This window comes from Hypanus sabinus, chromosome 26 (assembly GCF_030144855.1).
Source record: "Hypanus sabinus isolate sHypSab1 chromosome 26, sHypSab1.hap1, whole genome shotgun sequence".
NCBI classification, from domain to species: Eukaryota; Metazoa; Chordata; class Chondrichthyes; order Myliobatiformes; family Dasyatidae; genus Hypanus; species Hypanus sabinus.
Genome location: NC_082731.1, coordinates 38,588,550 through 38,615,202, shown reverse-complemented (window position 1 = coordinate 38,615,202; position 26,653 = coordinate 38,588,550). Strand labels below are relative to the sequence as shown.

Genomic DNA, 26,653 nt, shown 5'->3' with positions numbered 1-26,653 from the left:
ACATTTATCCAGTAATACCATTTCAGATTCTACAATTTAATTACAGTCACATAAGGTATGTTAACATGTTTAAAGAAACCCTCATTTCCTTTTCCTGCTGCTGAGGTCCCGAGTGCCTTCGCTATCTCTAGCTTCTTTAGTACCTCAGTCATTCCTGCCACCAGTGTGTCATTGACAAAATTGAAGCCATGGTGAAAAAAAGATCTTTTCCCTTAACAATAACACCAACTTTTCCATAGCTGTTTGCTGCTAGTGGGATACAGTTTCTCCAGAGGAGAAGGATTAGACATGCCCTTCTGTTGTGGCTGGCTCCCAATGAGCTCCAAGTTCTATGGATGGATGACTCCCTTCGGGATACACACGCAGTGGCTACTTTATTAGATACACCTGTTTGTTAATGCAAATGTCTAATCAGCCCATCGTTGCACCACTTCAAGAGAAGTGATTATGATTGTTGGTGCCAGATGGGGTGGTTTGAGTATCTCAGAAGCTACTGATCTCCTGGGATTTTCTTGTAGAACAGTCTCTGGACCTGGGGTCCATGGACTCCTCAGTTAATTGTATTAGTCCATGGTGCAAAAAGGGTTGAGAACTCCTGCTTTAGTGTTTACAGAGAATAGTCAGAAAACAACAAAAAAAAAGCTGTGGTTCTGTGAGTGAATTTGCCTTGTTACTGAGAAAGGATAGAGGGGAATGGGCAGACTGGTTCATGCTGAAAGGGAGGTGACAGTAATTCAAATAACCAGGTATTGTAGCAGTGATACACGGAAGAGCAATTCCGAACACACAACACGTCAAACCTTGAAGTTGCAGCAGAAGACTGTGAACATACACTCTTATCTGTGAACATATTTATTAAGTACAGGAAGCATTCAAACTACATTTATTATCAAAGTATGTTTACATTGTTGCCTCTTTACAGGCAGCCACAAAACAAGAACCCCTAAAAAAAAATGAACGCCCAATGTGCGGGGGGGGGCGGGGGGAGAACAATCGTGCAAACAATAAAAGTTAGCAAATAGCATTTTAGTATGAAAGTTAGTTAGTTCTTAGTCACGGAACAGGCCCCCAGCCACAGCCTCAGTTCATCACAGAGCGGAGTAAAACATCGGGGCAGTGAGCAGAACCGTTTTGTTCCTGTTCAGTCCATCGGGCCTGGCATTTAAATCGTCCAAACATTAGGTTGTATGCTGCACTAGGCACCTGAGCCCCACCGCATCAATAAAATCTGGGCCTGGACCCCACGTGTGGCCTTTCCAAATCGGCCCGGTGCTTAGATCAATCAAGTCTCACTCTCAGTTTAGGTGGACAGTCTCCGAATCTACCTCTCCTACCTAATAAAGTGGCCACTGAGACTAAATGCTCTTCCATTAAGAACTTAAATAATATTGCTTTGACATCATAACTGCAATCACACTAGAGTGTTTTCTGAAACCAATTGACCTCGTTGCCCTGTGTTGCTTTCATACGCTACATGACTGTACCGGTGAAGATGGTATTTACTTCCGTTATCAGTGTTAAGTTGTTTAAAACATAGAGCATGAGGTGCGTTACAAACTATCTCAAGCAAAATGCTGCAGTTGTACCTTCAGGGCTGCAGCAGTTCTGGAAGATGACCTTGATGTGGCTGTTGAGATGGGCAATGCGTGTTGCCCTTGTTATCTATTGAGAGTGTATGGAGAATGAATGCATAGGTAAAAGTTTCTCAGTCATTATGTAATTATTCTTTAAATACGCCGTTTTTGGGAGACTGCAGTTAATCAAACACCAGAGATCTTGCAGTTGCTGGAAATCCAGAGCAACAATTGCAACATGCTGGAGGAACGCAGCAGGTCAGGCATCATCCGTGGAAAGGAACCGAAGTCGATGTTTCGGGCCATGACCCTTCCATCAGGATTATGAAATCCCAGTGAAGGGCCTCAGCCCGAAACTTCCACTGTTTGTTCCTTTCCGTGCATGCTGCCTTTTTTGTTGCTTAAGAAACTGTAACTGTTAGAATATTGAACTAAAAAAAAACTGCTGGGAGGTACTCAACGAGTCGAGCAACGTTAGTGGAGCCAAAGGAACGGTAATATTTCTGGTCAAGGCCCTTCATTAGGGCCAAGAGTGTAGAGTGAAGATGGCCATCATACAGAGGTGAGACAGAGGATGTTGGAACCAGATTAGGAGGATGGGTAGATGGACCCAAGTCAGGGAGGGAGGAGAGGGAAATGCAGAGGCAGAAGGCTTGTAGGTGATGGGTAGATAAAGCCAGTTGGGGGAGGCATGAGAAAGCTGAAACAAGGAAGAAAAAAGACAGGTGGATGGATGCTGGGGGAGGTTAATCCAATCCCCATTTCCAGACCCTTTACACTGCTCCACATGGGGCCTCTATTTTATGCCAGATGAACCAGTTGTATGTAAAGTGATACAGAGCACATCTACATATTCCACATGTGTAACTTATACCCAGACTTCTCCTCAGATCAGACATCCTTGAGCGGGAATACCAGTCGGCTTCAGTCAGGATGGCCGGCAGCCTCTACGCTGGGATGCCCCCTTCAATGTACACTGATGAAAGATGCGGATCTCCCTTCAATGACGGTGCCTGTGGAGATTGTCACTATTCATGGGCATTCCTTGACATGTAGAGGGCAAGAACCACCACACCTGCAACATATGTACACACACCAAGGACAATGGAACAGACGGCCATACAGAAAGCTTGCTTGGAGGCAGATCTGGCTTCGTGATAATCCCCTCTGTCCATGATTTTGCTGGTCTAGAAGGGCACCAGATGAGTTATATTTTCACATGAAAGCATTAAACAGAGAAGCAAGCAAAGCTTTTTGTTCTAACGATGCATTTCAAATTGATAATCCAACAGTGTGCCACTTACTTTTCTATAGGAAGCATGGGGCTGCACTGGTGAGGTGCAGATTCACCAGGATGCTTCCTGGGGTGGAGTGTTTCAATTATGAGGAAAGACAGGGTCTATTTTCCTTGAGGTGGGGAGGGTACAGTATATTGAAGGGTATAGATGAGTGTCATCTTCTTCCCATAAATCTCAAGGGCATTAATTTAGAGGGGATCTGTGGGTTTTACTTTTCACCAAAACAGGTGGTTGATATCTGGAATTCATGGCCTGAGAGGTTGGTGGAGAACGGGTTTCTTTATTTTCCCTCTCAACCCCATTCTCCGGACTTCTCTCCGCCCTTAATAATCAAGAATCTATCGACCTCCGCTTCAAGTATACCCAATAACTTGGCCTCGTCAGCCATCTGTGACAATGAATTCCACAGATTCACCCCCCTTTAGCTAAAGAAATTCTTCCTCATCTCCGCTGTACAGAGATATCTTTCTTTTCTGAGGCTGTGACTTCTGGTCCTAGACTTTCCTTCCGTTGGAAACATCCACACCACGTCCATTATATCAAGGTCTTTCAATACTTAGTATGTTTCATTGAGATCCCACCCCTCCCCCGATTTGTCTGGACTCCAGTGATTACAGGCCCAGATCCTTCAAACATTCCTCACATGTTAATCCTTTCAATCCTGCGATCAATCTCATAATCCTCCTCTGGAGCCTCTCCAGTGCCAGCTCATCCTTCCTTAGATAATGTGGCCCAAAACTGTTCGCCACATTTCAAATGTGGTCTGAACAATGCCTTATAAAGCCTCAGCATTACATCCTTATTTCTTTATTACAGTCCTCTTGAAATGAATGCTGACGTTGCATTTGCTTTCCTTTATACTGACACGATCTGCGCCAACCATGAGGGAACCCTGCACTTGTATTCTCAAGTCCCTTTATACCTCAAATCTCAGAATTCACTGCATGTTGAGAAAATAGTTTATGCCTTTATCCTTTCTAGCAAAGTGCATGATCATATACTTCTCTACACTATATTTCATCTGCCATTTCCCTATTCTGTCCAAGTCCTTCTGAAGATTTCCTGCTTCCTCCACACTACCTGGCTCATCCACAAACATGGCCACAATGCCATCAATTCCAGGTGGATTAGTTTAGGAATAGCTCTGAATCAAGAAGGCAATTCACCAGCTTCTCAAAGGGGGTGATCTGCCATGCAGAAAGGGAATTTCAAAAGACTCGAAGCCAGGCCCGCACAGATTCTACCAGTGATATTCCCAGATATCCACTGCATTTTAATCAAATCAGAGGGAATGGTTTTCCCAAATTCTTAAAATGACGTTAAGCAACTTGGTCAGTTTGCTCCTCAACGTTCAAAACTGGAGACAAGGCCAAAGATTCTGTAGCTTGTCCTTGTGGCTAGACTAATATACCTTTGAAGACTCCCCCACAAGAACATTAAACACAAAGTACACTGCAGATGCTGGGGTCTAAGCAACATGTATGACACGCTGGAGGAACTCAGCAGGTCAGACAGCATCCATAGAAACAAGCAGTCAATGTTTCGGGCCAAGATCCTTTGTCAGGACTGAAGAGGGAGAGGGGGCAGGGGCCCTATAAAGAAGGTGGAGGGAGGGTGGGAAGGAGAAGGCTGGTTGGTGCCAGGTGAAAAACCAGTAAGAGGAAAGATCAAGGGGTGGGGGAGGGGATAGTCAGGAAAGGTGAAGGAGGAATGTAAGGGGAAAGCACCGTGTAGTAGAAGAAGGCAGAATCGTAAGAGAGGTGATGGGCAGCTGGAAGAGGAGGCAAACTGAAAATGGGATGGGGGAAGAGAGAGAAGGGAAGGGAGGCCCCCCTCCCTCTTCAGTCCTGACGAAGGGTCTCGGCTGAAAACGTTGATCGCTCGTTTCCACAAATGCTGTCCGACCTGCTGAGTTCCTCCAGCGTGTTGTACGTGTTGCTCCCACAAGAACATGTTGCCTCACCTTCTGCGACAGGCAAAATGCTGCAATTCCCACTGGCCAGAAGCAACAGAGCATGGAGAAGAGGGCGAGACCCAAGTGATCCTGAGGAATACTGAGGGAGAAAGTTCTTTCACTATCGGTATCGCTGTCGTCATCGCTGTAATGGTCAGCCTGTGAAAGAGGACAACGTCAAACAGTCCGTTATTGAAACACCCTCCATGCTGTCAGAGGACAGTGCCGGAGCCCTGGGTCTTGGGCAAGGTTTAATCGACGCGGTTTGTAGATTCGACTCTGTAGTTCACATTATGATATGTTTCTGGTCACTCCTTATTTTGTGCAATTTTGATCAGGTCAACCCGCAAATAACAAATTACACAGCACTGGATTGGGCTGAACGGAATGTGCTCAGACTCTTTTAATGACTCAGTGGGTTGGTGTTTAATATTCTGTATTTCTCACTCTATTTTTGTCATTTGCACATTTTTTTTGCACATTGGGGAGGGTTTGGTGTTTTTCTTTGAACTGATTCCACGGTTTCTTCTTTGTTTCACGGCTGCGTACTGCATACGTACTTTGATCATGAATGTAGTTTGAACCTTTTTTTTTTGAGTTTGTTATACCCAATGGAGTCCCACTTCATGGCGCAATAATATCAGCACCGGACTCCGGAGCGAAGGTTCCCGAGTTCGAATCCAGGGTTGAGTGTCGAGCTCGCAACTCGGCCTCGTAAAAGCAAGAGTAGCTTACTACGGAAACACCGTCAAAAGACGGTGCCCCAATAACTCCACTGCCGAGTTAAGGGCTATTCTTCTTATCTTCTTCATACCCAATGGGGCAGTGCGTCAATTTGTGATGAGTATACAGTGTATGTATACTAATGCAGCAGCATGGTAACGTAGCGGTTAGCACAATGCTTTGCAGTACGAGCGACCCAGGTTCAATTCCCCCTGCTGCCTGTAAGGAGTCAGTACACTCTCCCTGTGACTGTGTAGGTTTCCTACCACAGTCCAAAGATGTACCAGTTAGAAGGTCAATTAGTCATTGCAAATTGTCCCGTGATCAGGCTAGGGTTAAATCGGCGGGGGAGGGGTGGATTGCTGGGCGGCACGGCTCGAAGAGCCCACTCCACACTGTATCCCTGAAAAAAATAATCAATAAATAAAATTTATTTATCCAGGTTCTGTTTTATTGAGTGCTTATGGTAATTGGTCACCTGTACCAGGATAAATGGAACCGCTTTGTTTTGCAAGCCATCCAGATCAATCATTCTAACCTTAAAGCACATTGAAGTAGTACTAAAAGGAAAAACAGTAACTGAATGCAGAGGAAGTGTAGTGCAGATAGTAAGGTTCATGGGCCACGATGAGGGTGTTTGTTAGCTTGATGCATCAGCATTACAGGAAGACTTGCTTTTAAATAAGAATCACCCAGCCCAGGCAAAATCAAGTAATGCATTTTCAAATGATTATTTGTAAAAAGTTACCCCTACCCCACCCCCAACCTTGTCCTTAGAACATCCCACAGCTCTCACAACAAATAAATAACCATTGAAGTACAATCACTTGACTCACTGGAGGCTAACACAGCAACCTAGGATTTTACCTTACAGTAAAAATTCCCTCCGCTCTCCCCTTTTCTTCTATTCTCTACTTCGGCCTCTTAACTCTTCTCACCTGTCCCCAGTCCCCTCCTCCTTTCCACTTCCCATGGTCCACTCCTCTCCTATCAAACAACATAGAACAATACGGCCCTTTGGCCCACAATGTTGTGCCGACCCTTAGACCCTGCCTCCCATATAACCCTCCATATTAAATTCCTCCATATACCTATCTAGTAGTCTCTTAAATTTCACTAGTGTATCTGCCTCCACCACTGACTCAGGCAGTGCATTCTACACACCAACCACTCTCTGAGTAAAAAACCTTTCTCTAATATCTCCCTTGAACTTCCCTCCCCTTACCTTAAAGCCATGTCCTCTTGTATTGAGCAGTGGTGCCCTGGGGAAGAGGCGCTGGCTGTCCACTCTGTCTATTCCTCTTAATATCTTGTATATCTCTAGCATGTCTCCTCTCATCCTCCTTCTCTCCAGAGAGTAAAACCCTAGCTCCCTTAATCTCTGATCATAATGCATACTTTCTAAACCAGGCAGCATCCTGGTAAATCTCCTCTGTACCTCAGTACCTCTGTACAGTTCCTCTGTACCTCAGATCCCCTTCCCTCCTTATATATTCTGGCATCTTCCCCTTTCCTTTCCAGTCCTGAAGAAGGCTCTCAGCCCATCAACTGTTTATTCATTTCCATAGATGCTGCTGAGCTGCTCCAGTATTTTGTGTGCGTGTAACGAAAGATTTTGCCTTGAGGCAGAAGAGGCTGCAGACGCTGGGATCCGGAACAAGGTGCTGTAAGATCTCGGTGAGTCAGGCAGCGTCTGTGGAGGCAAATGGGCAGTAAGATGTGGGTGGGGTAGTGGTTAGCACAATGCCATTACAGCTCAGGGCTTTGGATTTTCAGAGTTCAATTCCAGCGTCTTCTGTAAGCAAGTTTGTATGTTCCTGTGTGCATGTGTTTTTTTTTAACTTATTGAACTACAACATGAAACAGGTCTTTCTGGCCCTCCGCCGCCCAGCAATCCCCCAGGTTAACCTTGGCCTAATCACAGAACAATTTACAATCACCAATTAACCTACCAACCAGTCGGGTTGAGGGAAACAGGAACAACTGGAAGAGAATGTACAAACTCCTTACAGGCAATAGCAGGAATTGAACCCGAGTCAAGTGTACTGTAAAGCATTGTGCTAATCTCTAAGCTACCATACCACCCCATTTTCTTCAGGTGCTCCAGTTTCCTCCCACAGTCCAAAGGTGTACCAGTAGGTTAACTGGTCATTGTAAATAGTCCCGTGGTTAGGCTAGGGTTAAATCACAAACACAACGAAATCTGCAGATGCTGGAAATTCAAGCAACACACACAAAATGTTGGTGGAACGCAGCAGGCCAGGCAGCATCGATAGGGAGAAGTACATTCGACGTTTCAGGCTGAGACCCATCCTGACGAAGGGGCTCAGCCCGAAACGTCGACAGTGATTCTTCCTATAGTTGCTGCCTGGCCTGCTGTGTTCCACCAGTTTTGTGTGTGTGTTACTAGGATTAAATCAGTTGGTTGCTGAGTGGCATGGCTGGAAGAAGGGCCTGTTCAATACTGTATCTCTAAATAAAGATCAAAGAGAAAATACTGGAGATAATTAGGAGGTCGGGCACAACTGCAGTTAAGACAGAATGAGGGAGAGTTAATATTTGGGGCCGATGATCTGTAGTCGAATTTGGGACAGTTTAAGGGGTAGGCCATTTAGAATGGAGTTGAATGGAATGGATCTGTGGAATGCTCTGCCTCAGAAGGCAGTGGAGGCCAATTCTCTGGATGCTTTGAAGGAAGTTAGATAGAGCTCTTAAAGATAGCGGAGTCAAGGGATATGGGGAGAGGGCAGGAACGGGGTACTGATTGTGGATGATCAGCCATGATCACAGTAAATGGAGGTGCTGGCTCAAAGGGCCGAATGGCCTACTCCTGCACCTGTTGTCTATTGAGAAGTCCAAATTGGGTTTAAATTTCAAAGAGAGAGCCTGGTGGTCAGCTCAAAGAGGACATCTGTAATAGCTTGGCAACCAAGGTCGTAGAGATGACAGAAATGTTGTTAGTTTTGTCTAAAAGAGGCAGGAAATTCCAGTTGGAGAAGGTGTAAACAGGGGAAGGTGTTGAGAGCAGGAGAGCAGAAAAGATGACACTGGAACACCAAGATGCACGACATGCCTGCTGGACATCTGATGCTGAAATATCCAGCGGGTCAGGTAGCATCTGTGATGAGGGATGTGTTATTGCAGTGCTTTGGTCCCACTTTTATTGCCCATGACAGGACAGAGAGCCACTGCTCACCATCTGTTAAATTAACCCCAATAGGCTCTGAATTTGAGGAGTTCCAGTACAGACCATCCCTGGTTAATGAACAGGTTCCATTTTTACAGATGTTCAGTCAATTTTGTCCCAAAAAAAAACACACAAAGATCCCTCAAAATGTTAACCATCCCTCTATAAGATTATAATAAATGGTATCAAAAGCACGTAAGACTGACTAAAAGGCATTGGTGGAACCGCACTTGGAGTATTGTGAGCAATTATAGACCCCTTATCTAAGAAAGGATGTGCTGGCATTGGAGAGGGTCAAGAGATCCACGAGAATGACTCTGGCAATGAAAAGGTTAATGTGTGAGAACCACTTGAAGGCTCCTAGCCTGTACTCACCGGACTTTAGAAGAACGAGAGCGAATCTCATTGAAACCTATGATTATTGAAAGTCCTAGATAGAGCAGACGTGGAGAGCAAGTTTCCACTCACGGGGGAGTCTGGGACCAGGGGGCACAGCTTCAGAAAAGAGGGACAACCTTTGAGAACAGAGATGAGAAATTTCATTAGCCAGAGGGTGGCTAATCTGTAGAATTAATTTCCACAGATGACTGTGGTGGTCAAGTCACTGAATATATTTAAAGTGGAGGCTGATAGGTTCTTGATTAGTAAGGTTGTCAAAGGTTATGGCAGGAGCAGGCAGGAGAATGGGGTTGAGAGGGATAATAGATCAGCCATGACTGAATGGCAGAGCGGACTCGATGGGTCGAAGGGACTAATTCCTATGCTCTTCATGGAGAGAGGGGAAACTACTTCTGACATTCATGGAAGTGTATATGACACACTTCTGATTTTAATAAAATTATGAAAGCTTGCTCATTCATAGAGGTGTTTGTAAGCCACATGTTTGTAACCCAGAGAGAGCCTGTACTGAATCAGGCAGATGAAGGAACAGTGATAAATTTCCTCGTCAGGATGTAGAGGAACATTGGGAATCATCAAATTCCCAAGCACCTCTTACCTGTAAGATGCACATTTGTTTGAAGAAGAGTATATTGGGCATGAGCTGTTGATTAGGGCTCTGGGAGAAATCTCTTTAGGGGGATTGGAACAAACTCTAAGTTAAATCAAAAAAATTACAATGTATGTAGCTTAATTACAACTCCTCTTCACTTCCCAGGCTCCCTGTCTCTCTCCCTTTCTATTCTGCCCTCTCTGCATTGCTTTTTCTTTCACTCCCATCTCCCTGTTTCGCAATCCCCCTTTCCTCTGTCTGTTTGTCACTCTCTTAGTGTTGCACTAATAAAAGGGTTTTAGGGTGGCTCAAGTTGTTAACAGGTATATTACTCTAATCCCAATGAATCACAGAGTCACAGAGCAAGGAGTCACAGAGTCATACAAAAGAACAGCACAGAAACAGGCCCTTCGGCCCATCTAGTCCATGCCAAAATCATTTAAACTGCCTACTCCCAACATTCTGCATCAGGACCCTAACCCTCCATACTCCTGTCATCCATGTACTGGCACCTATCCAAACTTCTCTTAAATGTTGAACTCAAGCTCACGTGCATCACTTGCGCTGGCAGTTCGTTCTACACTCTCACCACCCTCTGAGAAAAGAGGTTTTCCCTCATGTTCCCCTTATAAGCTTTTCACCTTTTAGCCTTAACTCTTGACCTATGGTTGAAGTCCTACCCAATCGCAGTGGAAGAATCATCTGGACTATTACTTATTTCTCACAAGTGAATGATTAGAAAACTGGGCAAAGAATAATAAACCATTAAGCATTTTTCTCCAAGCAAGCTTCGGGTGCCAACAGTACTTCAAAATGTATACAAATTCACAATGTGTATTCCACTCACAAACAAGGACTTAAGTGACAAGCAGTTATATTTTAAACGTTTGGCTCTGCATCAGAAAGATTGTGCATTTATAAATCTGAGCACATAATCTAGTCATTATCTCAGCTGAACCAGTCTAACCTCTGTCAGAAACCAATTATGGATGGAGGTCTTAAAGTGGACTACATTTTTGCTGTTATGGATTTTGACCATGTCTCCTTTTAAATTCTGAATTGTTGTCATCAGTCACAAGGTGGTTGCAGGCTCCCACCACTAGATGCAGGTGTGGACGGGGTTTCTGATATCTCCAGCCCATATCTGTCATCCAGTCCAGGGGTTTCTCAACATTCCTTTCTGTGAAATGACTTTAAAGAAATGCTTCGCCCACATGACCCAATATAACTAATAATAATTGGCTGACTATAAATCAAAGGTTCATTTATTATCAACTCTGAAATACTTCTTCTCCAGCTAGCCACGAAACCAAAAAGGAAAGAACAGCAGCACAATCACCAAACCCCCAATTCCTTCCTCCCCAAGCAAAACACAAAACAGGCACATGGATCCCAAATCCCCCTCCTCCAAAACAAAACAAGAAAGGTCAGGCAAAAAACACAATACAATATAACCATAAGGTTGGAAAAAAAAGTCCATCGTCCAAATCCACATCCAAAATGGGGAAAACTTGGGCAACATTCTCCCTCTCCGTAGCAGAGCAATCTTGCCAGCAATTAAAAAGACAGATAAAAAAAACGAAGTCCATCACAGGTAAAACCCTCCCCACCATTGAGCACGACTGCACAAAGTGATGTCGTGGGAAAGCAGCAGCCCTTAGCTTGCACTGAGTTATATCTATTTATTATGCCATGCAAGTTCTGTATAATTTATATTCATATGTAACTTATGTTTGTCACGTACTCCGCTGCTACAAGAAGCTAATGTTCATGCATTTCTACCCTGGGTATGTTTGCCCATGGCAACATACTTGAACTTGAAGAACTTAAGTAAATTTATCACTTTCACAATAATGAAAAATAAATGGGCTAGGCATAAGCCTGTAGAGCCGGTAACTCACAGCTCCTGCCTCAGCATCATCCCCCAACAAAGCAGTCATCCATTCTATAAAAGCAGCCCTTCTGGCTCCTTGGAAACTCCGTCAAGGCTTCCTGATGCATGAAAATCCTCTGAGCAGCTGAAGTCCCAGACAAGCAACAGAAGAATGCTTTTAGGAGGCCAATGTAGACAATAGACAATAGGTGCAGAAGTAGACCATTCAGCCCCTCGAGTCTGCACCGCCATTCTGAGATCCATGGCTGATCATTCACTATCAATACCCAGTCCCTGCCTTGTCCCCATATCCCTTGATTCCCCTATCCATCAAATATCTATCTAGCTCCTTCTTGAAAGCATCCAGAGAATTGGCCTCCACCGTCTTCCAAGGCAGTGCATTCCACATCTCCACAACTCTCTGGGCGAAGAAGCTCTTCCTCAACTCTGTTTTAAATAACTGACCTCTTATTCTCAATCCATGCCCTCTGGTACTGGTACTATGTGGAAAATAGTTTGCCCAAATCTCCAGGATCTCCAAATCAATGCAGTAAAATGACACATTATCAAATCAATGCATGCAGTATAAAGCGCATTTTGTCCATGCCAGCTGCCAGAGGCCAATTCAGCCATCCTAACATTACCTCCTTGTACCATACATATCATTTATTCATTCTCTCTCTCCCTTCTGTTCTTCCTCCCTCCTCCCCCCAGTCTACATCAACATTGTTCAGGTTGGGAGGGTTCAGAGTTTCAAGTTCCCAGATGAAAACATCACCCGTAGCCTATCCTGATCCAACCACGTTAATGCCACAGCCAAGAAAGCTCAGCCAGAACTCTTAATACCTCAGGAGGCTGAAAAAAAAATTCAAAATATCAACTCTTACCAATTTTTATCACGGCACCATGGAAAACATTGTGTCCGGGTGCAAAACAACTTGGTATTGCAACCACTCTGCACACGGCTGCAAGAAACTGAAGAGAGTTGTGGGCACAGTTCAGCACATCACAGGAACACTGTCCATCTTCCTGCCTCAGTAAAGGAGCCGGAATAATCAAAGAACCCACCCATCCCAGGCGTTCTCTCGTCTGCCCTCTTCCACTGGGCTGCAAGTGCGTACCACCAGGGTCAAGGACAGTTTCTAAACCACAGTTAGCAGGCTCTTAGACAGAATTCTTGTACGTTAAGATGGACCCTGGGCCTTACAATCAACCTCAGGATAAAGTTGCACTTTATCAATCATCTGCACTGCACTCTTTCAATACCTTCTAAACTTTACTCTGCATTGTTACTCTGCATTATTATAACCCAATGCTCTGTGAAATGAGTTGGTCTGTATAAACGGCATAACCACATAACAATTACAGCATGGAAACAGGCCATCTCGGCCCTTCTAGTCCGTGCCGAACAAGACAAGTTTTTTTTAACTCTATCGAGGTGCATGTGACAATAATAACGTGGTGGGTGTCTATCATGTCTAACAATGACAGGAAACCTGTGCAGCAGAGTTGCACAGTGGAAAATCCATTGTAGTGAGGCACTGTGTCGACCTCAGAAGTCCAGGACCAGCGGTACTAACAAGCATCACAAACTGGGGTCTTCCTTGGTTTCAGTGGATGCCCATGAGCTCTTCTGTGCCTTGTCGTGCCCATTGCTCTCCATGGCGCATTGCAGTCCCGCTTTCCTGGCTGTTAGATCTCATCTGCCCAATCCGCCGGAGATGACTTCGCACACTAGGGCAGGCATACCCGTAACTCGCCAAGATACGAGACCCACCGGACACCTTCACCTGGCTTAGCCTGCCTGTTGTCGCGCTGTACCAGGGTGTGACCGCTGTCACATGCAAACAGCTGGTTGGAGCCACAGGTGAGAGCTGAGTGTCCGCTGGGGACCAAAGGCGAGTGAGCTGCCCCGGAATGGACATGACGAGCCCCCCTCACCAGAGGGGCCTGGGCACCCCATACACCCAATAATGTGACAATAATAAACAAAACTAATAATTACTTACATCAAAATATAATCTGCAGTTGCCAATTAATCTACTAACTGCACATTTTGCGATATGATACTACATTGATTGGCCTTATCTCAAATAATAACGAAGCAGCCTACAGAGAAGAGGACTTCGCCCTGACACAGTGGTGTCAAGAAAACAACCTCTCCCTCAATGTCACAAAAATAAAGGAGCTGGTTGTGGAGTACAGGAGGAACAGAGACGAGCTCGCCCCTGCAGAGAGTGGTGCAGACAGCCCAGCGCATCTGTGGATGTCAGCTTCCCACTATTCAGAATATTTACTATGACAGGTAAAAAAGGCCCAAAGGATCACTGGGGACCCGAGTCACCCCAACTACAAGCTGTTCCAGCTGCTACCATCTGGGAAACGATACCGCAGCATAAAAGCCAGGACCAACAGGCTCCGGGACAGCTTCTTCCACCAGGCCATCAGGCTGATTAATTCACGCCGACACAATTGTATTTCTACACTATATTTACTGTTCTGTTGTATATCTTGCTGTACACACTATTTATTACAAGTTACTATAATTTGCACAATCAGACTGCGACAAAACATAGATTTTTGCTCCTCATGTATGTGCAGGATGTAAAAAATAAAGTCAATTTAATTATATTCAATATGGGAAGAAACTTAAGAGTCAGGAGGAAGCCCAGTGCTTATAACTTTAGAAAATATTGGTTAGACCACATCTGGAGCATTGCACACAGTTCTGTTCACCCCACTATAGGAAAGATGTTGAGGCTTTGGAGAGGGTGCAGAAGAGGTTTACCAGGATGTTCCCTGGTTTAGAGGGCATGTGTTATCATGAGAAACTGGATAAACTTGGGCTGTTTTCCCTGGAGCGTCAAAGGCAGAGGGGAGATCTGATAAAGGCTAATAAGATTATAAGAGGCATAAATAGAGTGGGCAGGGTGTATCTACTTGGCTCATCTCACTCTTTAAACACAAACTCATTTTTTAAAAATTCCACTGCAAATCTGTTTCAGATCCCAATTACTTATATCTCCCTCTGCTCCCATGTCTTCTCCTCTATGTTGTCTCTCAACACATTGGTCATTAGATTACGCATTCAAACCATCAAATGTTTCAACCCTCCTTAACTCTGGCATCTAATGCTTTACAACCCCTTGACATCCCTTTCCAAGACTGAGCATCACAGAGTTTAGATCATCCAAGGACATCTTCAAAACCCAACATCTCAAATGGACAGTATCCACCTTTAAGGACCCCCACCCACCCAGGACATTCCCTCTTCTCATTACCACCATCAGAGAGGTACTACAACAGCCTGAAGTCACACACTTAGCATTTCAGCACCATTGTTTTGACTGCCACAAAAAGTAGAACTTCCCGATGGTCACCCATTTTAATTCCACTTCCCATTTCCATTCCAATATCTCAGTCATCTACTGCCCTGATGAGTCCACAGTCAGGTTGGAGGTTCAACACCTTATATTCCGTCTGGGTAGCCTCCAACCTGATGGCCTGAACATCGATTTCTCAAACTTCCGGCAACTGCCATCACCCCCTTTATGTTTCCCTCTCTCACCTTATCTCCTTACCTGCTCATCACCTCCCTCTAGTGCTCCTCCCCCTTCCCTTTCTCCCCTAGTCTCCTGTCCTCTGCTCTCTGCATCCCCCTTCCCTAGCCCTTTATCTCTTTCACCAATCAACTTCCCAGCTCTTAACTTCACCCCGTCCCCCTCTCCCAGTTTTACCTATCAACTCTTACCTTGCACTTCTTCCTGCCCTCTCCCCCACCTTCTTGCCCTGACTTTTCCCCTTCCTCTCCAGTCCTGAAGAAGGGTCTCGATCCAAAACGTCAATGTTCACTCTTTTCCATTAGATGCTATCCAGCCTGCTGAGTTCCTCCAGTGTTTTGTGTGTGTTGCAACAATTTAGGAACGACTTCTTTCGCTCTATCAAGAAATTTCTCCATGGGCAATGAAGCCATGACACCACCTTATTATTTTTCTCGTTTTGCGCTATTTACTTAATTTGTGTTGGCGCGTGGCCTAGTGGATAAGGCATCATTCTAGTGATCTGAAGGTCATTGGTCACATCTCAGCTGAGGCAGCGTGCTGTGTCCTTGAGCAAGGCATTTACCCCCACATTGCTCTGCGACGACACCGGTGCCAAGCTGTGTGGGTCCTAGTGCCCTTCCCTTGGACAACATCGGTGGCATGGAGAGGGGAAGGCCTGCAGCTTGGGCAACTGCCGGTCTCCCATACAACCCTGCCCAGGCCTGCGCCCTGGAAACCTTCCAAGGCACAAATCCATGGTCTCACAAGACTAATGGATGCCTATTATTATTATTATTACTTAATTTATATATATATTGTTCCTTTTTGCACCTTATGGCACATTGGGTGCCATTTTTGCCACCTCTATAGCATTTAACTGTTTCTCACGAGGCTGAGTTGCTAATCCAGCACACATGGAAAGCCTGTAAGGAGCCAGCCAGATTTGAACCTGTGCTATTGGCCTCAAAAATATACATCTTATTACATTTATACTATATCTTATGCATTACCCTGTACTGCTGCTACATAACAAAAAAAAATCACAACATATATCAGTCTGATACGATCATCACTCCATTACTGACATAAATTATTCACTCCCCAAGGAGCTACCTCCTTAAATCTTTACATCTTTTCTTTTTCCTTTTTTAATACACACCTGAAAGCTTCTGTCTTTGGTTACCACCTGAATACAAGTTGAAACTTGTTTACTAACACACCTTTTTAGTGTTTCCATACGCCTTGCTGTGTTAGTTGCTTCATGCATTGAAAATCCAGATGTGGAATGGGATTGGGATCTGTTAGGAAAGGGAGATGCACATTGGTTCCAACTCAGATTCTCCAGATTCCTTAGCAGGAATATATCAACAAATGTTGGAAATGTAAATGGCAACCTCGACCACCAAGTAGTGCAAGGGGAGTAGGTGAGTGGGAACACCACCCTTTCAAGTTGTACACCATTCTGGCTTGGAAATACACTTGTATGCCTTCATCGTCTAAGTCCTTGAATCATCCGCTGTGTACTCAGGGCCCTTAGGATCCCACCCATCCATCCAGCCTCCTGCTTCTGAACATCCACCATTGTCCCTGTACCTAAAAAAAAACCAAGGTAACATGTGTGAATGATGATACCCCATCCCTGATATATTTAGTTTCCCCCCCCCCTTCTTTTTTCTCTCTCGCTCCCCATCACTCTGCCTGTTCTCCATCTCCCTCTGGTGCTCCCCCCCCCTTTCTTTCTCCCTAGGCCTCCCGTCCCATGATCCTTTCCCTTCTCCAGCTCTGTATCCCTTTTGCCAATCACCTTTCCAGCTCTTAGCTTCACCCCACCCCCTCTGGTCTTCTCCTATCATTTCTCATTTCCCCCTCCCCCTGCTACTTTCAAATCTCTTACTACCTTTCCTTTCAGTTAGTTCCGACGAAGGGTCTTGACCCGAAACGTCGACAGTGCTTCTCCCTAGAGATGCTGCCTGGCCTGCTGCGTTCCACCAACATTTTCTGTGTGTTGCCTCAATAATAAGCAAATGCTTTGAGAGGCTGGTCAAGGACTACAGCTACAGCATGCTACCACCCACACTGGACCTCCTTCAATGTGCCTACCGACACAACCCATCGACAGATGACACAATAGCCACGGCTCTACACACTGTCCTTACACATCTGGAGACGAGGGATGCTGAGGTCAGAATTCTATTCTTGGACTACAGTTCAGCATTCAACACCATAATTCCCTGCAGACTCGACAAGAAGTTCAGAGACCTCGGCCTTCGCCCTGCCTTGTGCAGCTGGATCATGGACTTCCTGTCAGATTGTCAGCAGGTGTGAAGAGTGGGCTCCCTCGCCTCCATCCTCTGACACTCAACGCAGGAGCCCCTCAGGGCAGTGTCCTAAGCCCCCTCCTTTATTCTCTGTATACACAGGACCGTGCTGCCACCCACAGCTCCAATCTGCGAAATAAACTTGTCGACAATACTACATTGATTGGCATGATCTCAAATAATAACAAGACAGCCTACAGAGAAGAAGTCATCATTCTGACACTGTAGTGTCAAGAAAACAACTTCTCCCTCAATGTTGCAAAAACAAAGAAACTGGTTCTGGACTACAGGAATAACAGAGACGGGCTAACCCCTATTGACATCAATGGATCTGGGGTTGAGAGGGTGAACAGCTTCAAGTTCCTCAGCATACACATCACCGAGGATCTCACATGGTCTGGACATACTGACTGTCTGGTGAAAAAAGCACAACAGCACCTCTTTCACCTCAGACAGTTGAAGAAGTTTAGCATGAGTCCCCAAATCCTAAAGACTTTCTACAAAGGCACAATTGAGAGCATCCTTACTGGCTGCATCACTACCTGGTATGGGAACTGTATCTCCCTCAATCGCAGGGCTCTGCAGAGAGTGGAGCGGATAGCCCAGTGCAGCTGTAGATGTGAACTTCCCACTATTTAGGACATTTACAGAGACAGGTGTGTAAAAAGGGCCTGAAGGATCAAGTCACCCCAACCACAAACTGTACCAACTGCTACCATCTGGGAAATAGTACAACAGCATTAAAGCCAGGACCAACAGGCTCCAGGACAGCTTCTAACACCAGGCCATCAGACTGATTAATTCATGCTGATACAATTGTATTTCTGTTGTATTGACTGTCCTGTTGTACATTCTATTTATTGCAAACCAATATAAATTGCACGTTTAGTTGGAGACATAACGTAAAGATTTTTACTCCTCGTGTATGTGAAGGATGTAAGAAATAAAGTTGATTCAATTCTATTCCTCTTTAACTTTCTACCATCAAGCAGGCGATCCAATGCAGAAAGTCTAAAATGGTCAGGATGGGAAACAGCTTTCTCCCCTCAGGCCATTAGGCTTCTGAACTCCCTGCCGCATCATGTTCGAAGTATCACTGGTTGATTTGTCCTGTACCCTACAATATTTACTTTATGCGCTTTGCTTTGTTTGTCTATGTAATTCATTTGTAGATCTTATTCTTACTTTCCTAAGTTTTTTTGTAATATGTGTTACAAGTACCACTGTGCTTTGCACCCTGGTCCAGAGAAACATCACGTCTGAGGGTATATAGTGCAGTATGCAGTTAAATAGCTAAACTTGACTTGTCATGAATGGCACCACTGGGACAAAGTCCTGAAATCTTCCCTAATAGCACTATGGGCCCACCTTCACCCTACATTGGATCAATAAATCAATGATGGGATGCTATCACCTTCACAAGAGCAGTTCAGGGTAATCAGTGATGTCCAGATCCCAGAATAAAAACAACCAAATTAAAATGAATCGGGAAGAGGATGCAATACACTGGGTATCTGACTTGATTTACATCGTTACTACTTTACCTGCAACTCCAGAAATGGAACGTCCTCCACATCGATCGAGATGGTTGGAACCTTGTCCAGCCTTGACTCAAGCTCCAGGTCCAGGGGCCAGGCAAGGTTTCCAGTCTGAGCTTCCTCATTCCTGCACTCGGTGAAGGTAGTCTCACTGTAGCCTTTAAGACTCAGGAGGACCGTGGGCTCCAGTTGGAGCGCAAGGCTTGGCCTGCGGAGAGCATCCACGGTACCCTTACATGAGCAGGCGTCCATTGTGGACGGGGACTTGCTCGGAGTCAGGTGGTTCCGGGCTCTATCTGAGGGAGGTGTGGGTTTCTCCTGGGATCGGCAGAGCAGGACATGACTGAAGGGTTTGCCTTTACCCTGCTCACCCAACAAAGGTCTCTGGAGCTCCTGCAAGTCTTCCATTGCTTTGTATCTCTCTGCTGCCAACATCAATAGCTTCAGGGCGTCATGTCTGCCAAAAAAATAACGTATTTCTGTCCACTCTTAATCTTAATGTTTGCAAGCTGATAGTAGAAACTCAGACTTCGAAACCCAATGCACATTCGAGCCAAAGAATCTTCACCACATTGTACATGTGTGTTTCCTATTGTATGCTGTATGGGTGTGTATATATGCTGAACGTGTGTTGTATTCAGTGCGTCCAGTACTGTGTGTGTGTGTGTGTGTGTCCCTCTCTCTCTCTCTCTGTTTTGTGTGCCCACTATTTAGTTTGTGTGTTTGAAGGACACCTCTACAGCTTTCTGAGGACCCACCAATGGACAACCCTTTAGGAGAACATAGTATTTGTCTCAAGTGGCCACACTGCTACCTTGCTGTCTGTGTGTGTCTTCTGTACATTTCCACTCCGGTGTGTGTATGCCTTTTGTGTTATAATGGCTTAAACTTTACTTTTACTGTGGTCAACTGACTCCAGTGAACTATGGTGGGATCTCAAGAGGGCCTTTTGGCACCTGCCTCTTTAAAGGGAAAAGATTCCAACAGGCACCACATTCTGGCCTTTGCCAATGACCCCCACATCCCAGGCATGAATGTGTTACAAACACATTGGAAGCATGGCTTCCTCTTGTACTTGAGAACAGTAACAGATCTTTTGACGTACAACTGCAAGCAAGTTTTTTTTATCAAATAGACATACTTGTACAACATCAGGTTGCAAGGACGATTGGCGTTCAAATATCTGGAATGTGCCGCAAACCCACAACCTTCCATTCAGTGTGAACATGCTGCCCCACACGGCATAGCTCCTCCCAGTTTACGGTGCCTTGAAAAAGTTTTCAGCCCCTACCCATAAACGAGTATTACAGCAAGGGATCTTGATCAAATTAACTGAGAATTTTTATTTGTGAATCACATGGTCATTATTTTTACAGTAGAAAAAAAATTTACAATAGAACAGAAAATTATAAAGCATGAAAAATTAAAAATTCAAAAACTGAGCAGTCAGCAGTTCAGAAGTATTCATCCCCCTTTACTCAGTACTTAGATCAGATTCAGATTCAGTTTATTGTCATTTAGAAACCACAAATGCAATGCAGTTAAAAAATGAGACAACGTTCCTCCAGAATGATATCACAAAAGCAGATGACAAAACAGACTATACCAGAAAATCCATGTAACATTTGGCAATCCCCAATCCAGAGTCCGGAGAGGCTGCCGCGTATTAATATCGCGCTACCATCTTAGCGCGTTCCCCGGAAAGGAGCTCCAAATCCACCAGACAAACAAGACCAAAAACAAAAGCTACAAGACCTGCACAAAACCACATAGTTACAACATATAGTTACAACAATGCAAACAATAACATAATTGATTAAAAAAAAACAGACCATGGGCACAGTAAAAATAGTCCAAAGATGTTAAAGGACTATAAGTTCAAAAGAAATCACCACACAGTTTCCACAAGTCCCCAGGGTCCCGACAGACTCGCCATCCCATGTCAGTGGCAGAAGGGAAAACCCCCGCTATGGACTTCCACGGCGCTGCCCGACTCAGCCTCGCAGACGCAGCAGACAATGAAAGCCTCGTCGAACCCAGCCTCGCAGACACAGAGCACACCAAAAGCACCCCGACCACAGTGGACTCCGAGTCCGTCGAACCTCCGAGCAGACGACCATCCCCTCCGGCACAGCTTCTCCGAGAACCATCCTCTGCCGAGCGTATTAAGGCGGCCCCGCCAACGGCCACCAGCAACGCTACCCCGAGGACTGGGGGCCTGTTCTTCCCAGCAGAGTCCCGGACCTCACAGCAGCAGCAACAACGAAGAAGATCTTCCTGGAGATTTCCCGATGTTTCTCCGTGCTCCCAGCTCTACTCGTGGCTGTTACAGCCAGTAGTCTTTTTGGATAAGTTTCTTATTAGCTTTGCACAATATGATGGAGCAAGATTGCCCATTCGTCCTTGCAAAGTTACTCAAGTTAGTTGGAGAGCGGAGGTGGTCAGCAATCTCGAGGTCTTGTCATGGATGTTTCACCAGGATAGGGTCAGGGCTGACTGAGCCAGTCAAGGACATGAATTACATTCATTTGAAGCCACTCCGTGGCTGCTCTGGCAGTGCGCTTCAGATCATTGTCTTACGAAAAGATAAACTTCCTCTCCAGTTTAAGCCTTCTGGCAGAAGCCAACAGGTTTTTATCCCAGGATCTCTCAGTAGTTAGCAACATTCAACTACCTATCAACCCTGACCAGATTGCCAGTCCCTGCTCCTGAAAAGCATCCCCACAGCACGATGCTACCACAGTAGGGATGGTGTTAACTGTATTGATGTACCACTTAGTGTTGAAGCCGAAAAGTTCCACTTTAGTCACATCTGACCACAAGATCTTCTTCCATATCTTTACAGTATCTTCTAAGTGACACTTTGCAAAGTATTTACGGGCAAGGATGTGCCTTTTTTTTTATTAAATAGCGGTATGCGTGGTGTAAATCACTAGCCAGGTAACATCATCCCAACTGTAAAGTATGTGGGAGGTAGCATTGTGCTAAGAGAATGCTTTACAGCAGCAGGGACTGGAACTCTAGTCAGGGTTGATGGGAAGATGAATGCTGCTAACTACCGAGAGATCGTGGACAAAAACCCGCCAGCCTCCATCAAAAAGCTTAAACTGGGGAGGAAGTTCATCTCTCAGCAGGGAAACAACCTGAAGCAGGATAGACAAAGGAGAATTGGCTGATGTTGCGTACTTGGGTTTTCAGAAGGCCTTTGACAAGGTGCCACACGAGGCTGCTTAACAAGCTACAAGCCCATGGGATTACAGGAAAGATTCTAGCATGGATAAAGCAGTGGCTGATAGGCCGGAGGCAAAGAGTGGGAAGAAAGGGAGTCTTTTCTGGCCAGCTGCCAGTGACTAGTGGTGTTCCGCAGGGGTCTGTGTTGAGACCGATTTTTTTTTACATTATATATCAATGATTTGGCTGATGGCTTTGTTGCAAAGTTTGCAGGAAGACAGATGGAGTGGTAGGTGGCTTTGAGGAAGTAGAGAGGCTACAGAAGGACGAAGACAGATTAGGAAAATCAGCAAAGAAATGGCAGATGGAATACAGTGTTGGGAAGCATATGGTCATGCACTCTGGTAGGAGATTTGAAAGGGTTGACTATTTTATAAATGGACAAAAAAAATCTGAGTTAAAAAAGTAACTGGGAGTCCTTGTATAGGATTCCCTAAAGGTTAACTTAACAAGTTGAGTCTGTGGTAAGAAAGGCAAATGCAATGTTAGCATTCATTTCAAGAGGAGTAGAATATAAAAGCAAGGATGTAATGTTGAGACTTTATAAAGCACTGGTGAGGCCTCATGGAGTATTGTTAGTAGCCCCTTATCTTAGAAAGGATGTGCTGAAACTGGAGAGGGTTCAAAGGAGGTTCACAAAAATAATTCCAGAATTGAATGGCTTGTCACGTGAAGAGCATTTGATGACTCTGAGCCTGTATTTGCAGAATTGAATTATGGTTTTGAGAATAAGGGGTAGGTCATTTAGGACAGAGTTAAGGAAAAACTTCTTCTCCCAGAGAGTTGTGGGGGTCTGGAATGCACTGCCTCGGAAGGCAGTGGAGGCCAATTCTCTGGATACTTTCAAGAAGGAGCTAGATAGGTATCTTATGGATAGGGGAATCAAGGGATATGGGGACAAGGCAGGAACAGGGTATTGATAGTAGATGATCAGCCATGATCTCAGAATGGCGGTGCAGGCTCGAAGGGCCGAATGGTCTACTTCTGCACCTATTGTCTATTGTCTATTGAATGGCTTGTCACGTGAAGAGCGTTTGATGACTCTGGGCCTGTATTTGCTAGAATTCAGAAGAATGAGGGGGTGACCTCATTGACACCTATCAAATGGTGAAAGGCCTTGATAGAGTGGATGTGGAGAGGACGTTTCCTACAGTGGGAGAGTCTAAAACCAGAGGGGACAGCCTCAGAATAGAGGAGCATCCTTTTAGAATGGAGATGAGGAGAAATTTCTTTAGCCAGAGAGTGGTGAATCTGTGGAATTCTTTGTCACAGGCAGCTGTGGAGGCCAAGTCTTTATGTATAATTAGAGGTAGAGGCTGATAGGTTCTTAATTGGTCAGGGCATGAAGGGATACAAGGAGAAGGCAGGAGATTGGGGCTGAGAGGATGAAATGTCAGAGCAGACTCGGTGGGCCAAATAGCCTAATTCTGCTTCTATATCTTGTGGTCAAAGCACACTATCAGGGCAACCACAGAGTGGCTTGAAATGACGAAAATGGGTGTCCATAAGTGGCTCACTTTGACCCGACTGAACACCTCTGAAAAGATCTCAAGATTGCTGACTACTACCGCTCTCCGTCTAACCTGGCACAGCTTGAGCAACTTGGTAAGGAGGAATAGGCAAACCTTGCTCCGTCACGTTGTGCGAAGCTAATAGAGACTTACCCAAAAGACTACTGGCCGGAACAGCCACGAGTGGTAGGTCAACTAAGTACTGAGCAAAGGCTGGATGAATACTTTTGAACTACTGACATTTCACTTTTTGATTCTTTTTTTGTTTTTTTATGCTTCACAACTTTCCCTGTTTTTGGGCTGTACCATGGAAAAAAGGAGCATGTGATTCGCACATAAAAGTTCTCAGTTAAATTGATCAAAATCACCGGTTGTAACACTGACTTATGTGACCAAAGGGGCTTAAGTTATTTGTCAAGACACTGTACATCTTCACATACCTTCGTGGCATATTTCTGTATAATCGAGAATGCTTTGACAAAGCTGGGGTCACTTCATGCTCCCTAGTTTGACTCACGCAGTGTTCATCTTTGTTCCCCAGCTCCACACTGGCTTCCTGCTTGACTTTCACACTGATGCATTAAACCCACTCCTAATGGTACTATCGCTGTGTGACATTTCTGTACAACATCTCTCTCAGTCCAAATCACCAGTGACTCATTCAGTCAGAAATGCAACCGAGGAGAGAGAATGGATACCGAAGTCACGCGGAGCTGTGGTAAATAATGAGATCTCTCCATGGGCCACATTAATGAGGTTTCTATGGGTATGGACGGTGAAGTCACAACTTGGTAAAGAAACTGCAGCCCAGCATACAGAAAATGAACATTTTCAAATGAGACAGAAATAAACACGCCCACAGCCTCACACACACACACACACACACACCTCATGCGCACAACCACATGCAAACAGATACAATCACTTGCACCCACAACCTCATGCACACACACACACTCACTCACACAGAAAGAGACACACAAGACACGGGCACACATACTGTACATATTGAGAGACACAAATGTGCATGATCCACCCCCCCCCCACCTCTCTCTCACAAACACATACACAAATAAAATTCAGGGCTGGTGGGGGCTGGGTATTGAGTGTCAGAGGGAGTCAGGGGATTGAAGAGAGGGGATGATTAGAGAGGCTTTTGGGGAGAGAAGGTATTGAGGAGAGGGGGAAAGGGGTAGGGGAGGGGTAGGAGAGGGGAAGAGGAAGGAGAGGGGAAGTGGAATGGGGAGGGGATATTGGAGAGGGAGCAGAAAATAGAGGGATAATGGGGTAGTGATGGCTCAAGGAGAGAGTGAGTGAGGGGTGTAGTGGAAGCAGTGATAAGAAGACGGGATGAAGGAAACCAGAAGAATGAACAAATGGCAATAGATGGATTTAAGGAATGAATTAAAAGCAAAGAGGAGGAATAAAAAACGAAAGATCAATTGTTGAATCCGAGCTGAACAGACACGGAGAGTGAGTGACTAATGACGAAGGCATATTGTGCAGCGTGAAAAATAGACTGAATGGTGTGACGTTAATGTGAGAAATGGTTCACTGACAGACGAGCCCACACTCGCAGCAATTCCAGGTCCCCATGATGTGTTAATATTTTTGCACATCGGCATCCAATGCTTCAGGAGACTTGATCAAAGTTCCCGCTGCTGTGCAACGCGTGCGGGGGCGATGTTTGGTTGGCAGGCGGGGTATGGGGAACGATTGGGAAATGGGTCACATTGGGATGGGGGCTGGATGCAAAAAAGGTAGCTGGGGTTAAAGGGAGATCACACTGGGGGAAGGAAGGTGAGGTGGGGGTCCAGGTTGGGGGGCATCAGGTGACGGAGGGTGAAAGCTTGGCGTGCGGGAGAAAAAAATGGAGGGGGAGGGGTGTGAGAAAGGCGGAGTGGGGGTAAAGGGTCGGCGGTGGGGGTAAGGGTGGCGGTGGGGGTAAGGGTGGCGGTAGGGGAATGAAGGTGGGAGAGATGGAGTACGGGAGAGTGAAGGAGGGTGAGGGGAACTGAGGGAGGGAATCGAGGATGCGATTGCGTGAAGGGATTGCGGAGGGAGTGATGTGAGGGAAGGGGTGAGGGTGGGCGGATGTACTGGGGGAGGGTCCCGCTCACTTACCACCCGGCCGTGTCGTTGCTGCGTCTCCGCCGACAAACTTTCCGCTCCGTGTGCCGCTTCTCTCTGAACGAATCGCAGTACCAGCAATCCCGCAGGATGCACCCTCGGTCCTATTGCCCGCCGGTTCCTACAGCTGCTGCTTGGACTGACTGAGCGCCTGAATTCAGACCCTTCCTGACCACGGGCTGCCTCAGACTCCAAATTCTCCCCACTCTGGTTGAAAGTGGCATCACGGGTACATAGGGTCGTAAAGAGAGCGTTCGGTACATTGGTCTTCATAAATCAAATTACGGAGTACAGGAGATGGGATGTTATGTTGAAATTGTATAACACATTGGTGAGGCCTAATTTTGAGAACTGTATTCAGTTCTAGTCACCTGCCTACAGGAAAGATATAGATAGGGTTAAAAGAGTACAGGGAAAATTTACAAGGATGTTCCTGGCTCTGATAAACCTGAGTTATAAGGAAAGATTGATTAGGTTAGGACTTTATTCCTTGGAACATAGAAGATTGAGGGGAGATTTGATAGAGGTATACAAAATTATGAGGGGTAAATTATAGGGTAAATGAAAGCAGGCTTTTTTTTCCACTGAGGTTGGGTGGAACTACAACTAGAGCTAGGGTTAAGGTTGAAACGTGAAAAATTTAAGGGGAACATGAGGGCAAGCTTCTTCACAGAGAGGGTCGTGAGAGCGTGGAAGGAGCTGCCAGCACAAGTGGTGCGTGCCAGCTCGATTTCAACACTTAAGAGAAGTTTGGATAAGCACATGGATGGTGGGGCATGGGGG

General features: G+C 45.5%; 1 protein-coding gene across 1 annotated transcript; it reads right to left on the bottom strand.

The window, feature by feature from the left end:
- Positions 1-127: 127 nt before the first annotated feature.
- Positions 128-26,046, bottom strand: LOC132381472 (synapse differentiation-inducing gene protein 1-like). Its single transcript, XM_059950904.1, has 4 exons — positions 25,865-26,046; positions 19,005-19,455; positions 4,836-4,985; positions 128-2,761 (listed from the first exon to the last, which is right to left on the bottom strand). The coding sequence occupies exons 2-4, from the start codon at positions 19,431-19,433 to the stop codon at positions 2,603-2,605; spliced, it is 738 nt and encodes a 245-aa protein (XP_059806887.1). The 5' UTR covers positions 19,434-19,455; positions 25,865-26,046; the 3' UTR covers positions 128-2,602.
- Positions 26,047-26,653: the final 607 nt, after the last annotated feature.